Source organism: Schistocerca piceifrons, chromosome 5 (genome assembly GCF_021461385.2).
Source record: "Schistocerca piceifrons isolate TAMUIC-IGC-003096 chromosome 5, iqSchPice1.1, whole genome shotgun sequence".
Taxonomy (NCBI): domain Eukaryota; kingdom Metazoa; phylum Arthropoda; class Insecta; order Orthoptera; family Acrididae; genus Schistocerca; species Schistocerca piceifrons.
The window spans coordinates 384,976,190-384,988,921 of NC_060142.1; the positions used below are offsets into that span (position 1 = coordinate 384,976,190).

Genomic DNA, 12,732 nt, shown 5'->3' on the forward strand with positions numbered 1-12,732 from the left:
CCTCCTCAAAGATATCTGGAAAGTCTGAGATCAAAGATTCCAGTGATTGATAGGGAACATCTTCGGAGACCAACTGTATGGTGTCAGCGATAGAAAAACCGAAAGCTTGAAAGGCATCCAGACCAAAAAGGTTAGCGGAGCTCGCATCACTGACAACAATAAAAGTAATAGGCTGAGTGACTGATTTGTAAGTCATGTCGGTAGTGAATTGACCCAGTAGGGGAATGAACTGTTTACCATAACCGCGTAGACGCCGGTAAACTGGCGCCAAAGGGGCGATCCAAGGTCGGAATAAGTTTGTGCATTCAACAACAAAACTGCCGCACCCGTATCTACTTGCAGTTGTAACCAGCGTGACCGAACCGACACCTCGATAACAAGTTTGTGTGCCAATGCGTCGGGAGCCTGGCCCGATGAAACTTCCTGAATGCCAACGTCCATGTCCTCTGTACCTGCTTCCTTCGATTCTTTTGAGGCTGAGCGGCAAACTTGAGCAATGTGACATTTTTTATTACATTTGCGACAAACGGCCCAACGTTGGGGGCACTCTGACCGATCGTAATGTATATAGCACGACGCACAGGACGGCAACAGGGGTCGGCGGCCGGAATTCTGTTTACGCACCAAGCGGGAGTGGCCGTAACAGCTGGATTGTACCTCTCGCACGTCGTCCACCCCGGGCACAGTGGACGCGGACGCACTGCCCTGAACCGCTGTGACGTCGCACCACGCTTCCAGCTGTTGACCTGCGGCGTGAGAGACTTCATACGATTGAGCAATGGACAGGACTTCCTCAAGGGAAGGGTCTTCTAACTGCAGGGCCCGTTGCCGGACCTCCCTATCAGGGGCTGAACGAACAATGACGTCGCGTACCATAACGTGGGCATACGACTCTCGCGACTGCTCTGTGACAAAATGACACTTGCGACTAAGACCGTGCAGGGTAGTGGCCCACGCCCGGTAAGACTGATGGGGCTGTTTCTTGCATTGATAGAACTCGACCCTAGCCGCCACAACATGCGTGCGGCGACGATAATATGAAGACAGCAATGAACACAATGCGTCAAAAGACAAGGACGAGGGTTCCTGCAATGGCGCTAGCTGCCGCAAAACTTGATACAGCAAGGGAGATATCTAAGACAAGAGTCCGCAGCTCGTGGTCATGCGGTAGTGTTCTCGCTTCCCGCGCCCGAGTTCCTGGGTTCGATTCCCGGCGGGGTCAGGGATTTTCTCTGCCTCGTGATGACTGGGTGTTGTGTGATGTCCCTAGGTTAGTTAGGTTTAAGTAGTTTTCGAGGGGACTGATGACCATAGATGTTAAGTCCCATAATGCTCAGAGCCATCCAAGACAAGAATAGAGCACGACATACCTCTGCATCGGCAACATGAAACGCCTGGAAATGCTGCCGAAGGCGATGTTCACGTGCATCCCAATCCTCCGCTGTCTCGTCATACGGGGGAAAGGGAGGAGGGAACGGCGCTGGAGCAGACTGCGTGGAGAGCAACGCCGGAAGCACTTGTTTCATGGTGGCCATGAGCTCTGTCTGCTGCTCAACCAAAACTCGCACTAAATCCTCCATGCCGTGGAGAAGCTGCAAAACGGGAACAATGACGCAACATGCGAAAGAATGACCCTACTCGTCGCCAATTGTGTAGTAACACTGTTCACGTTTACGTAGCACTTCACTTAGCATAGACCGGGACTGAGTCCTAGGCAGGCCCGATGTTAACTGACTGGGCACGGCCCGTGCTGCCTGAGTTGTTGTTGTTGTTGTTGTTGTTGTTATGCCGGCAGAGGTCGCGTCCAAATTCTCGCGTGCCCTCTGGTGGACAGGACTCTACTTACGGCAACTACCGTCCGTGACGCGCCGTGCCGATGTGCGCCTCCCGCGATCTGTCTGGTGGCTACTGCATTAATGACTTGCCACAATATATTCATGAAGATGCAAAGCTAGTTCTTTTTGCTGATGATACAAGTATAGTAATCACACTCAACAAGCCAGAATCATGTGAAGAAATTGTAAATAATGTTTTTCAGAAAATTATTAAGTAGTTCTCTGCAAATGGACTCTCACTAAATTTTGAGAAAACACAGTTTATACAATTCTGTACAGTAAATGGCATAACACCATTTATAAATATAGACTATGAACAGAAGTCTGTTGCTAAGGCAGAATACTTTTAAATTTGAATTGGAAGAAACACATTGATGATCAGCTGAAACGGTTAGGTTCAACTACTTACGTTATTAGGGTTATTGCAAATTTTAGTGATAAACATATCAGTAAATTAGCCTACTATGCCCAATTTCATTCACTGCTTTCATATGGTATCTTTTATTGGGGCAATTCGTCAGTAAAAGAGAAAGTATTCATTGCACAGAAGCGTGTAATGAGAATAATTGCTGGAGCTCACCCAAGATTACTTTGCAGACATTTATTTAAGGAACTCGGGATATTCACAGTACCTTCACAATACATATATTCACTTATGAAATTTGTCATTAATAACCCATCCCAATTCAAAAATAACAGCGAAGTGCATAGCTACAACACTAGAAGAAAGGATGATCTTCACTATTCTAGATTAAATCTCACTTTTGCACAGAAAGGGGTGAACTATGCTGCCACAGAAATCTTTGGTCATTTGCTAAATAGTATGAAAAGTCTGACAGATAGCCAACCAACATTTAAAAGCAAATTAAAAGAATTTTCTGATTGACAGCTCCTTCTGCTCAATAGATGAATTCTTAGATATGAAGTACTAATTGCAAAAAAAAGAAAAACGAAAAAAAAAGAAAAAGATAAAAAGAAAAAATTAATTATTTTGTGTAAAGAAAACTTATGTTAAAAATGACACGTTCCACTTCATTACGAAATGTTGTATTCATGATCTATGGAACAAGGATGTAAGTATGTATTGGTTATGCTCAGCTGCTTTTCTGAATTCATGTCATTTAAACACAATAGTGGGATTCAGTATCTGTGCAGTCTTTCATAAGAATACTTGAGAACGGGCTGTGAATATCAAGAGAGACTAATTTTGCAATGTACACTGCACATGCTGTAATTTATCTAAACTTGTCGTCGCGGTCGTTTGTGAGAGTGGTACATAGAGGTTGCAGTATGTTCCTTGATTCCTCACCTAATGCTGGCTCTTGAAACTTTTTAAATAGGCTTTCATAGGATAATTGGAGTCTTTCAGTTACATTAAATTCACTCCAATTTACCAGAAAATGACCAGATAAAAGCTGCTTCGTACAGATGACTGCAGTGAGATGTTTTATCAAGTGGCACGGATAGAGGGAGGAAGAGTCAGGAAGCAGGAGGAGCGGTTGGTGAAGAATAGCTGATGGCTTGGAGGAAGGCAGCAGACATACAGGATAGGAAAGTGAAGCATGAACACTGAAGCCAGTGACTCTCTGCTGCAGGCGTGATCCCCAAAACTACAGTCCAATTTCATTTATGTCTACCTGTTGCAGGTTCTGAGTTCGAACATAATGATCTCCTTATGCCATAAATAGTGGTCATGAAAGCCAAGGATCAAAGCGAGCAGATGGATGTAGTATTTCTAGACTTTTGGAAAGCATTTGAGTCAGTACAACACTAAAATTTCTTAGTAAAATAACTATCATATGGCAAACCAAAAAACTTTTGACTGGATTAAGGATGTCTTGGAGGGGAGAACACAGCATGCTAATGTGGATGTAGAGTCGTTGACAGGAGGAATCATGCCTACCCCAGGCAAGTGCTGCACAACCTGACAGACATTATGTTTAGTAACCTACAATGTTTGCAGACTATGAAGTTACCTATAATAAAGTACTGTCCGAAAAAACTGCACAACCATCCTGGCATGTCATGATAAAATTCCAAACTTGTGCAAAGGTTGGCAACTTACTTTGAATGTACTTAAATGTAAAGCAGTGCACTTCACAAACCATAGAAACATGCTACGCTTTTACTACATATCAGTGAGTCTCAGTTGGAATCAGAACAACTCAGACAAGTACATGGATGTAACAATTTTTATGAACAGGAAATGGATTGCAACATTGGCTCAGTTTCAAATAGTGCAGTTCATGACATAAATCCATTGTAGAAAAAAAACTAATGCTAAATCACAGTAAGACTCAGTTTTTACAGTTTCTAACACACAATTCAACAAAACCTTATGGTTTAATTTCACAGAATGGGCATATGATTAGTGAAACTGAACAGTTCAAATTTCTAGGTGTTCAGATAGATAGTAAGCTGCTGTGGAAAGCCCATGTTCAGCATCTTGTTCAAAGCCTTAATGCTATCGTTTTTACTATTCAAATGGTATCTGAAGTGAGCGATCATTCAACACGAAAATTAGTCTACATTGCTTATTTTCATTTGCTTATGTCATATGGCATTATATTTTGGGGTAACTCTTCCCATTCTGAAAGGATATTTTTGGCTCAGAAATGGGCGGTTCAGGCAATAAGTGGTGTAAGTTCACGAACCTCTTGTCAGCCTCTGTTCATGAGTCTGGGTATTTTGACATTGGCCGCTCAATATATATATATTCCTTACTGTCATTTCTTGTTAACAATATTAGCTTATTCCCAAGAATAAGCAGATTTCCCTCAGTTAATACTCAGCAGAAATGAAACATGCATTTGGATCGCACTTCCTTAACTCTTGTGCAGAAAGGTGTGTATTATACTGCTGCATCCATTTTCAATAAGCCACCACTAGAATTCAAAAATCGTAACAGTAATCCACGGACTTTCAAATCAAAACTGAAGAGTTTCTTCATGGGTCACTCCTTCTGTTCTGTCAAGGAGTTCCTTGAAAAATTAAGCTGATTCTTGTTGTATTGTTGACTGCATTTACTTTAACTTATGACTTGACTTTTTTGGGTTCATAAACATTTTATTTTTATCTGTTATTACTTTTATATTGTAATTTCATGTACTGACATGTTCCATGACCTTGGAGATTGCTCCTCAATTTGGTCCTACGGAATTTGATGTGTAAATAAATAAAATAAAACATGTGGGCAGGCACAGGCAACGCAGGTGCCAGATTTCTGTTCATTTGCAGGATCCTAGGAAAATTCAAACTGTCTGTAAATGAGACTGCTTTCGAAACATCTGTATGATTCATCCTAGAAAATTTCTCATACATGTGGACCCATACCAGATAGGATGAACAGAGGATATTGAACATACACAGATAAGGGCAGCATGAATGGTCACAGATGTGTTTGACATCTGGGAGTGTTCCTGGAAGTACTAAATACCCTGAAACAGCAGACACTTGTTGACAGACATCAATTATTCTGCAAAAATGTACCTACTAAATGTCCAGAATCAGTATTATATGATGGATATACATATATACTTGAGTCCCATATGTATCAGTCCTGTAGGGACCATGAAGACAAGATTAATTAGACTGATTGCAATTTGTTCAGAGGTATTAAGCACTCGCCCTTTGAACCCTCCATAGGCAAGTGAAATGGGAAGAGAACCTATTGTTTGGTACATGCTAAGTACCCTGTGCTGTGGGTTGCAGAGTGTGTATATAGATGTATTCCAGAAATTGAGTTCCAAAATCCCTTTGAAAAGTAGCAAAGGCGCTAGCATAGTTATAGAACTTACTAATGGTAATAACTTTGAATGTAACCATTGCATTCTGCATCTACACATACATATATACTCCACAAGCTACCATACAGTGCATAGTGGAGGGTACGTCATGTCACTACTAATCATTTCCTTTTCTGTTCCACTCACAGAGTGAGGGAAAAATTACTTTCTAAGCACCTTGGTACAAACTGTAATTTCTCACATTTTATTTTTGTGGTCCTTAATGTGAAATGTATGGTGATGGCAGTGAAATAGCTCTGCATTCTGCCTCAAATGCTGGTTCTCTACACTTCCACAACAGTGCTTCATGAAAGTGTGTCATCATTCCTCCAGAGATTCCCATTTGAGTACATGAAGCATCTCTGTAATATTGACATACTCATCGAATTTACTGGTAACAAATCTAGCAACCTGCCTCTGAATTGCTTCAATGTCTTCCTTGAATCTGAGCAGGTGAGGATCCCAAACACTCAAACAGTACTCAAGAATGGGTCTCACTTGCATTCTGTATGCCATATTATATATAGATAAGCTACACATTTTGAAAATTCTTCCATTGAAAGCATTCACCTTCCCTACTACCAACCTGGCATTCTCGTTCCATTTAATACCGCTTTGCAGCATTACACCTGGATATTTAATGAATGTGACTGTGACGAGCAGTGCCCTGCTAATGCTGTATTCAAATATTACAGGATTGTTTTTCCTACTCATCCACATTAACTTACATTTTTCTACATTTAGAGCAAGCTGTAGTTCATCACACCAACTAGAGATACTGCCTAAGTCATTTTGTATACTCCTGCAGTCACACAACAGTGACACCTTCCTATACATCATGACATCATTAGCAAAGAGCTGTAAATTGCTGTTCACCCTGTCTGTCAGATCATTTACGCATTTATGTGTATAGAAAATAAGAGAAGTCTTATCACAATTCCCTGGGGCACTGTTGACAATATCCTTGTCTCTGATCAACATTTGCCATCGAGAACAACATACTGCGTTCTATTACTTACAAAGTCGCATATCTGGGAAACCAAACCAGATGCCCAGACCTTTGTCAACAGTCTATAGTGGGGTACCATGTCAAACGCCTTGTGGAAATCTAATATTATGGAATCTACCTGTTGCCGTCAATCCATATTTGCAGGATATCACACGATAAAAGGACAAGCTGAGCTTTGCACAAGCAATGCTTTCTTAATCTGTGCTGATTTGTAGACAGAATCTTTTCTGTATCAAGCAAATTTGTTATAATGAAACTCAGAATGTGTTCAAGAATTTTGCAGCAAACTGATGTCAAAGATATTGGTCCTTAATTGTGCAGATCTGTTCTTTTACCTTTCTTATACACAGTAATCATCTGCACTTTTTTCCAGTCACTTGGGATTCCATCTGGACCTGGCAACTTTTTTTTTGTTTTCAATTCTTTCAGTTGCTTCTGTATGTCACAGATACCTATTTCTATGTCCTCCTTGCAGGAATCTGTGTGACAGTCAAATATTGGTACATTTGTACTTGCGTGAATGATTTCTTAAACGTGAAATTTAAAATTTCAGCTTTTCTTCTGCTATCTTCTGTTGCCAACCCAGACTAATCGACAAGTGACTGGATAGATGCCTTCAACTCACTTGGTGATTTTAAATATGACCTGAATTTTCTCTGGTTGTTGGTAAGATCTTTTGCTAAGGTATGACTGTGGAAGTTTTATGCTTCACACATTGATTGTATTACATACACAAGAATTTCTCCTACTTTTTTCTGGCAACATTTGCATGTTCTTGTGTGAACCAAGAGTGCAACAATCTCTGTTTCCTCAGTGTTTTCCAAATTTGATTATTAAACTGCGGAGGATCCTTTCCATCGTCAGTCCACTTACTTTGCACATATTTCTCCTGAGCACAGTTTACATTCAGTTTTAGCTTTGCCCATGATTCCTCTAGGTCCATTATATTGGAACTAAATGATGCTCATTCAGCATCTTAATGGGATGCTAATGGCTGCTTATCTAGCATAAATACTGTCCTAGCCTTATAGATGGATTTATTATCTTTAATAACTGTCATCACCATGATGGCATCATGATCAGTATGTCTGTCTTTATATCGGCACTGTCCATAAGATCAGATCTGTTTGTAACTGAAGGGTCTAAAATATATCCATTAGATGTGGGTTGTCTAACTAGTTGTTCAAGGCAGTTTTTGGAAAATGTGTTAAAAATTACTTCACAAGTCTGCCTGGCCTTACCATCTGTAGTGAATCCTTAGATTTCCCAGTCTGTACTCAGTAGATTAAAACCACCTCCAACTAATACTGCATGAAACAATTTTTGATGTTGCTGAGCAACAGTCATAAAATAATTTTTAAATGAACATACCACTGTTTGACTGTATTGTTGTTTATTTAATTACGACCTAGATTTCAGCATTTTGATGGCCTGCAATATATGTTAATGACATAAACTCAATTAATTGAAAATGGCATAAAAGTCTTGAATCTGGGTCTTAATTAAATAAACAATAATAAAGTCAAACGGTGGTCTGTTCATTTAATATTGCATGGTGTGGGTATTTTCATGCTACTGAGAATGGACTTCCTGTGGATTATTCTAAAACTGTTATGACAGAATCAACTGCCCAGTAAAAGAATTCAATAATTAACTTGAGTTCACTTAGGCCTGCAACCAGTGTCCAGATAACTTCACAGGCAGACTCAATTTTGACTTCGATAGACACAAAATTTTTGTAAACAACACTGAACACACTTTCTCCTGTGGCATCTAAATCTGTCTCTTTGATAAATGTTCCATGCCTTGCTAAATATTTCTGAGATTCCTACTTCAAATTTCAGCCAGCTTTCAGTTCTGAGGGTAATTTGAGTGTGACAGCTTTCCTGGAGGGCAGTAAGTACAGGAACTTTGTTATGAATACCTCACCAGTTTACTGTTAAAATTGTGACAGTCGAAGTGTGTGTACTTTGTACAGAAACTGATTTCGTTCTCTGCATATTAACTGGCAAGCATTCATCACAAGACCTCACTCTACCACCTAGCTTAAAAAAAAAAAAAACCTGTGTGCAGTCCACAAGTACTCTGCAACCCAAGCAGCTGCTGCATTTGTATAGTACGTCCCTGACCTATCAAGGAGAGTCCTGCAACTCCACACCCCATAACACAAGTCCATAAATCTGCAGCCATTACTGTCACAGAATCAATGGAACCTCTGCTTCATTCTCCATTCAGCTCCAAACCAAAGGACCCTGCTCGACTCCAGGTATGATGCTGCAAATTGTGAACTCTACTTGCAGTCCATGAGTGAGGCCAACTATCTTCCCCATGCTCGCCAGCCAGATGTAGGAACTGAGTATGGCCTCAGAAGCCAAGCTACAAGTGTCATTGATGTCAACATGAGCAGCAGCTTGTTGTCTACTGCACACAGCACGCTCTATGTCTTGGATGAGGGCCCACCCCCTCTGGCAGACATATCAAGTGCACATTGGAATGCTTTCTGACCATCAGTGCTATTTCCTCAAGGGGCTACATAATGTACCTCAGAAGCCAAGCTACAAGTGTCATTGATGTCAACATGAGCAGCAGCTTGTTGTCTACTGCACACAGCACGCTCTATGTCTTGGATGAGGGCCCACCCCTTCTGGCAGACATATCAAGTGCACATTGGAATGCTTTCTGACCATCAGTGCTATTTCCCCAAGGGGCTACATAATGTACCTTACATTGGAGCTTCTGATAACTTATAAACCCTTCCCCCCCTCCCCCCCCCCCCTCCCCCTCTGGTACTTGTATGCCCTCTCAGACCCTACTGAAGGAGCAGCCACCTGTCCACTCGTAGAAATAGGGGGCGAGGTGAGACAGCTAGCCTCCACATTGACTCTCCGACTCAAGAGACATGAGCACGTAGCAATCCGCCACTCAGTCTGCAGTGAGCACAGATCCCTTGTGTCGGTACACTGGAAGGTGCACTGACAGCAGAGCCCACAGGAAAAGCAAGCGACACCTGACGTATTCCATGTGATGTGCCATATTCTCTGCTGCTGCCACACCATGGGGCAGCAGCCTGCAGACGGCTGACAGTGGCCATAAGCATCTTCAGCTGTCTAAGAACTGTGGCCAGCTCGTGTGCAATGTGTGATATAGGTGTACATGTTCTGCTTTCATCTCTTTATAATCCCACACCTACTCACTCCACTAGAACTTTTTCAGGTCCTGAATACATCTATACCTTATATGTGATATGGATTCATATCTTAGAGCTCTCTTGTAATCAGTAGTTTGTGCCCATAGAATTCATAACAACTGAGGTGACGCAGTGTATTCAACAGAAGCAATGTACAAATTCCTCACCAGTCATGTTTATTAACATTGTTTGCAATGGTACTTACAAAAGGACACAAATGGTTTTGTTCTCCATCCTTTTCTAATCACAACTTATCATGCATCCTCTAATGACCTCAACAGTGTGACACTAAATCCCAATCTTCCATTCCTTTCTTTGTAGAATTCACTTATTTTTAATATATTTAATTATACATATTACTTGGTGTCTTAAAGTTAATTTTTAAAGCGGTTAGAAAGATGGCTCACCATTCAACTTAAATTTAAAGAAGTGAGTAATGAACACTCATGCAAAAAGGAGTATAGATTTTTCCTTAGTTTCTAAACTTACGTTGTTGTTCGGAGTTGTCTGCTATCATTGTCTGACCCCAGTCTTTCTGATTACATAGATAGCGGGCCTCTGTATTCTAAGACTCCCAAGATTGTCTCCATGAGACTTGGATAGCAGATTATTTGTCCAGGTTTGTGTAGTTTTAAGAGCAACTGCAAATAGACTGAAAAAGATAAGGAAACAGTAATTAAATTGATGATGAAAAACTGTGAAGCACTACACATTGGCGTCTACATCTACATCCATAACGCTGCAAACCGCAGTGAAATGGGGCACTTTTCATTGTACCAGAAGTTCAGTTTATTTAACAAATATTTATTAATAATGATACAAATCATTGTACATAGTAATAATACTACAAACAATTGACATTTAGAATTTAACACAGTAAAAAAAGCTTGGCCCTTACGAACATCAGTCTCAACAGACCATTGTTGCAGTTCCTTTTTTCTTTTTTCCCTTCCTCCTCCTCCGCTTCCTCCATCCTTTTTAGTTATGGTGGTGTAATACCTCTGTTCAGCCAACTGTCAAGTAATTCTGCATGTTCTTATTGAGTCTTGTTGTTTGGTGTGCTAATTCTATGCAGGAGTAATAGTTGTTAAAACTGCTAGTCAGTTTTGAATTAAATAAGTAGTTGTACATCCGATCATCCAAATTATTGCATTGTTTTTGGATCAGGGGTATTGAGGCTTTTGCAACCTTATCATTTTCGTTAGGGCTTTCCCCATTCCATTCCTTTACAGAATGGGGGAAGAATTGTTGAAGCAGTAATTAGTCTAATTCGGTTTTGATGATCCCGATGGGCCCAACACATTGGAGTATATTATTATATTCCTATATTCATCACTTAAAGTTGATTCTTAAAACTTACTAAAGAGGCTTTCAAAGTATAGTTTGCACCTATCTTCAAGCATGTGACAGTTCAGTTTTATCAGCATCTCCATGATGCTCTCTCATTGGTCAAACAAACATAATTATGTCAATTCATGTTGCACTTCATTTTAAAAGTTCAATAATCCCTGTTAGCTGCTTGTGGTACAGATCTCTCTCACCTGACCAGTACTGTAAGTGGGTTGCACAAGTGTTTTATAAGCAATCTCCTTTGTAGATTGATCATATTTCTGTAGTGTCCTACCAATGAACCAAAATCAGCCACTTGCTGTAACTATGACTGATTCTGCATGATCATTCTGTTTCATATTTCTACAAACTGTTACACCCAGGTATTTGTATAAGTTGTTATGAATTAGGAGTTGCAGACACATTTGTAAATTTTCAAACAGTTTTAGGTGTTATGAAGTAATAGTGCACATTATCGCAACTGTAATTGACAGATATATGAGTGAAATATAAGAAACAGATGTTCTTGCTCGTTTCATACCTTATTACTGGTCACTTATTCATTGTGAAATGTTGGGTTTGCTTTCTTATGCTACACTCGAAATACATTATACATTTTTTTCATTAATAATTGCTTTGTTTTAGGTAAGAAATCCCATTTAAGAAAAACTGCACAGAAAATAGAACCGTCTGAAGAAACAGTATCAATTATAAAACAGTCAAAAATATGGAAGATGGAAAATGAACTTTATGAGTTTGCTTTGGAGCAGTTCCACTATGTAAAAAAGAAAATACTGGCAATTAAGGATAGTTCAAACTCTGAGAAAGTGCAGCAGTTTACTTATGAAAAAATACGTCCAAAATGAAGGTAGTTAATCTGTCTACTATTTTCATGTTTAATGACTTTTATATGTTCACTGCCATAAATTGCACATATTTTGTTTCCCTTTATTTGTAATTTTCATTAAGCCACACCTATTAGTGTCCATGTAAGATGAGCTCATGTATATCTCCTGGAAAGAATGAAACTTGCTAAATACTATAAACCTGCTGAATTAAAATCCCAGAAATAGCCACAAATGTGACAAAGTCTCCTTATCAACTGGTACTTGTAAAGATTGGCAAGAAACGCTTGAGACAGGAGCGGAAGCTTGGAAATCATCATAGTTGGAAGCTCGGAGAAAAAACACTTTTTTCTCTAATTTCACCCACAAGACATCTTGTGCATTTATGAATCAGCGCTTTAACAGAAAATTATTTTTAATGTCACTACACATCAGTACATAATGACTGTTAAATCACTTTTTTTGTATAATTTATGTTTCTAAAACCTGTCCCTTTTTCTACAGTTTGATTTTCCTTTAAGCAGCCATGTCAAATCTTTTTGTATCAAATAGGTTCTACATTATTACATAAAGTGAAGTGAAATTGTGCTTTGAGCAATGATATCATCTGACCTGCACTTGTTTAGTAAGTGTCCTACATAATGTGTGCACCTCAAAATTACTTTTGAATTAATAGCTACAAATAAAGTAATGGGGTGAGTGCAGTAATCTGCACAACACTGCACCTCTGCCACCACTACCA

The 12,732-nt window shown here is 39.8% G+C and overlaps 1 protein-coding gene across 2 annotated transcripts in view; it reads left to right on the forward strand.

Annotated features, from left to right (window-relative positions):
- The window catches only part of LOC124798451 (heparin sulfate O-sulfotransferase), an 85,905-nt gene that overhangs the window by 57,577 nt on the left and 15,596 nt on the right, over nucleotides 1-12,732 (forward strand). For both annotated transcript variants that reach the window (XM_047261870.1, XM_047261869.1), the window contains exon 7: nucleotides 11,791-12,013. In XM_047261870.1, coding sequence (XP_047117826.1) covers nucleotides 11,791-12,011 — 221 coding nt within the window. In that variant the 3' untranslated portion in view covers nucleotides 12,012-12,013. The remainder of the gene's footprint in view (nucleotides 1-11,790; nucleotides 12,014-12,732) is intronic.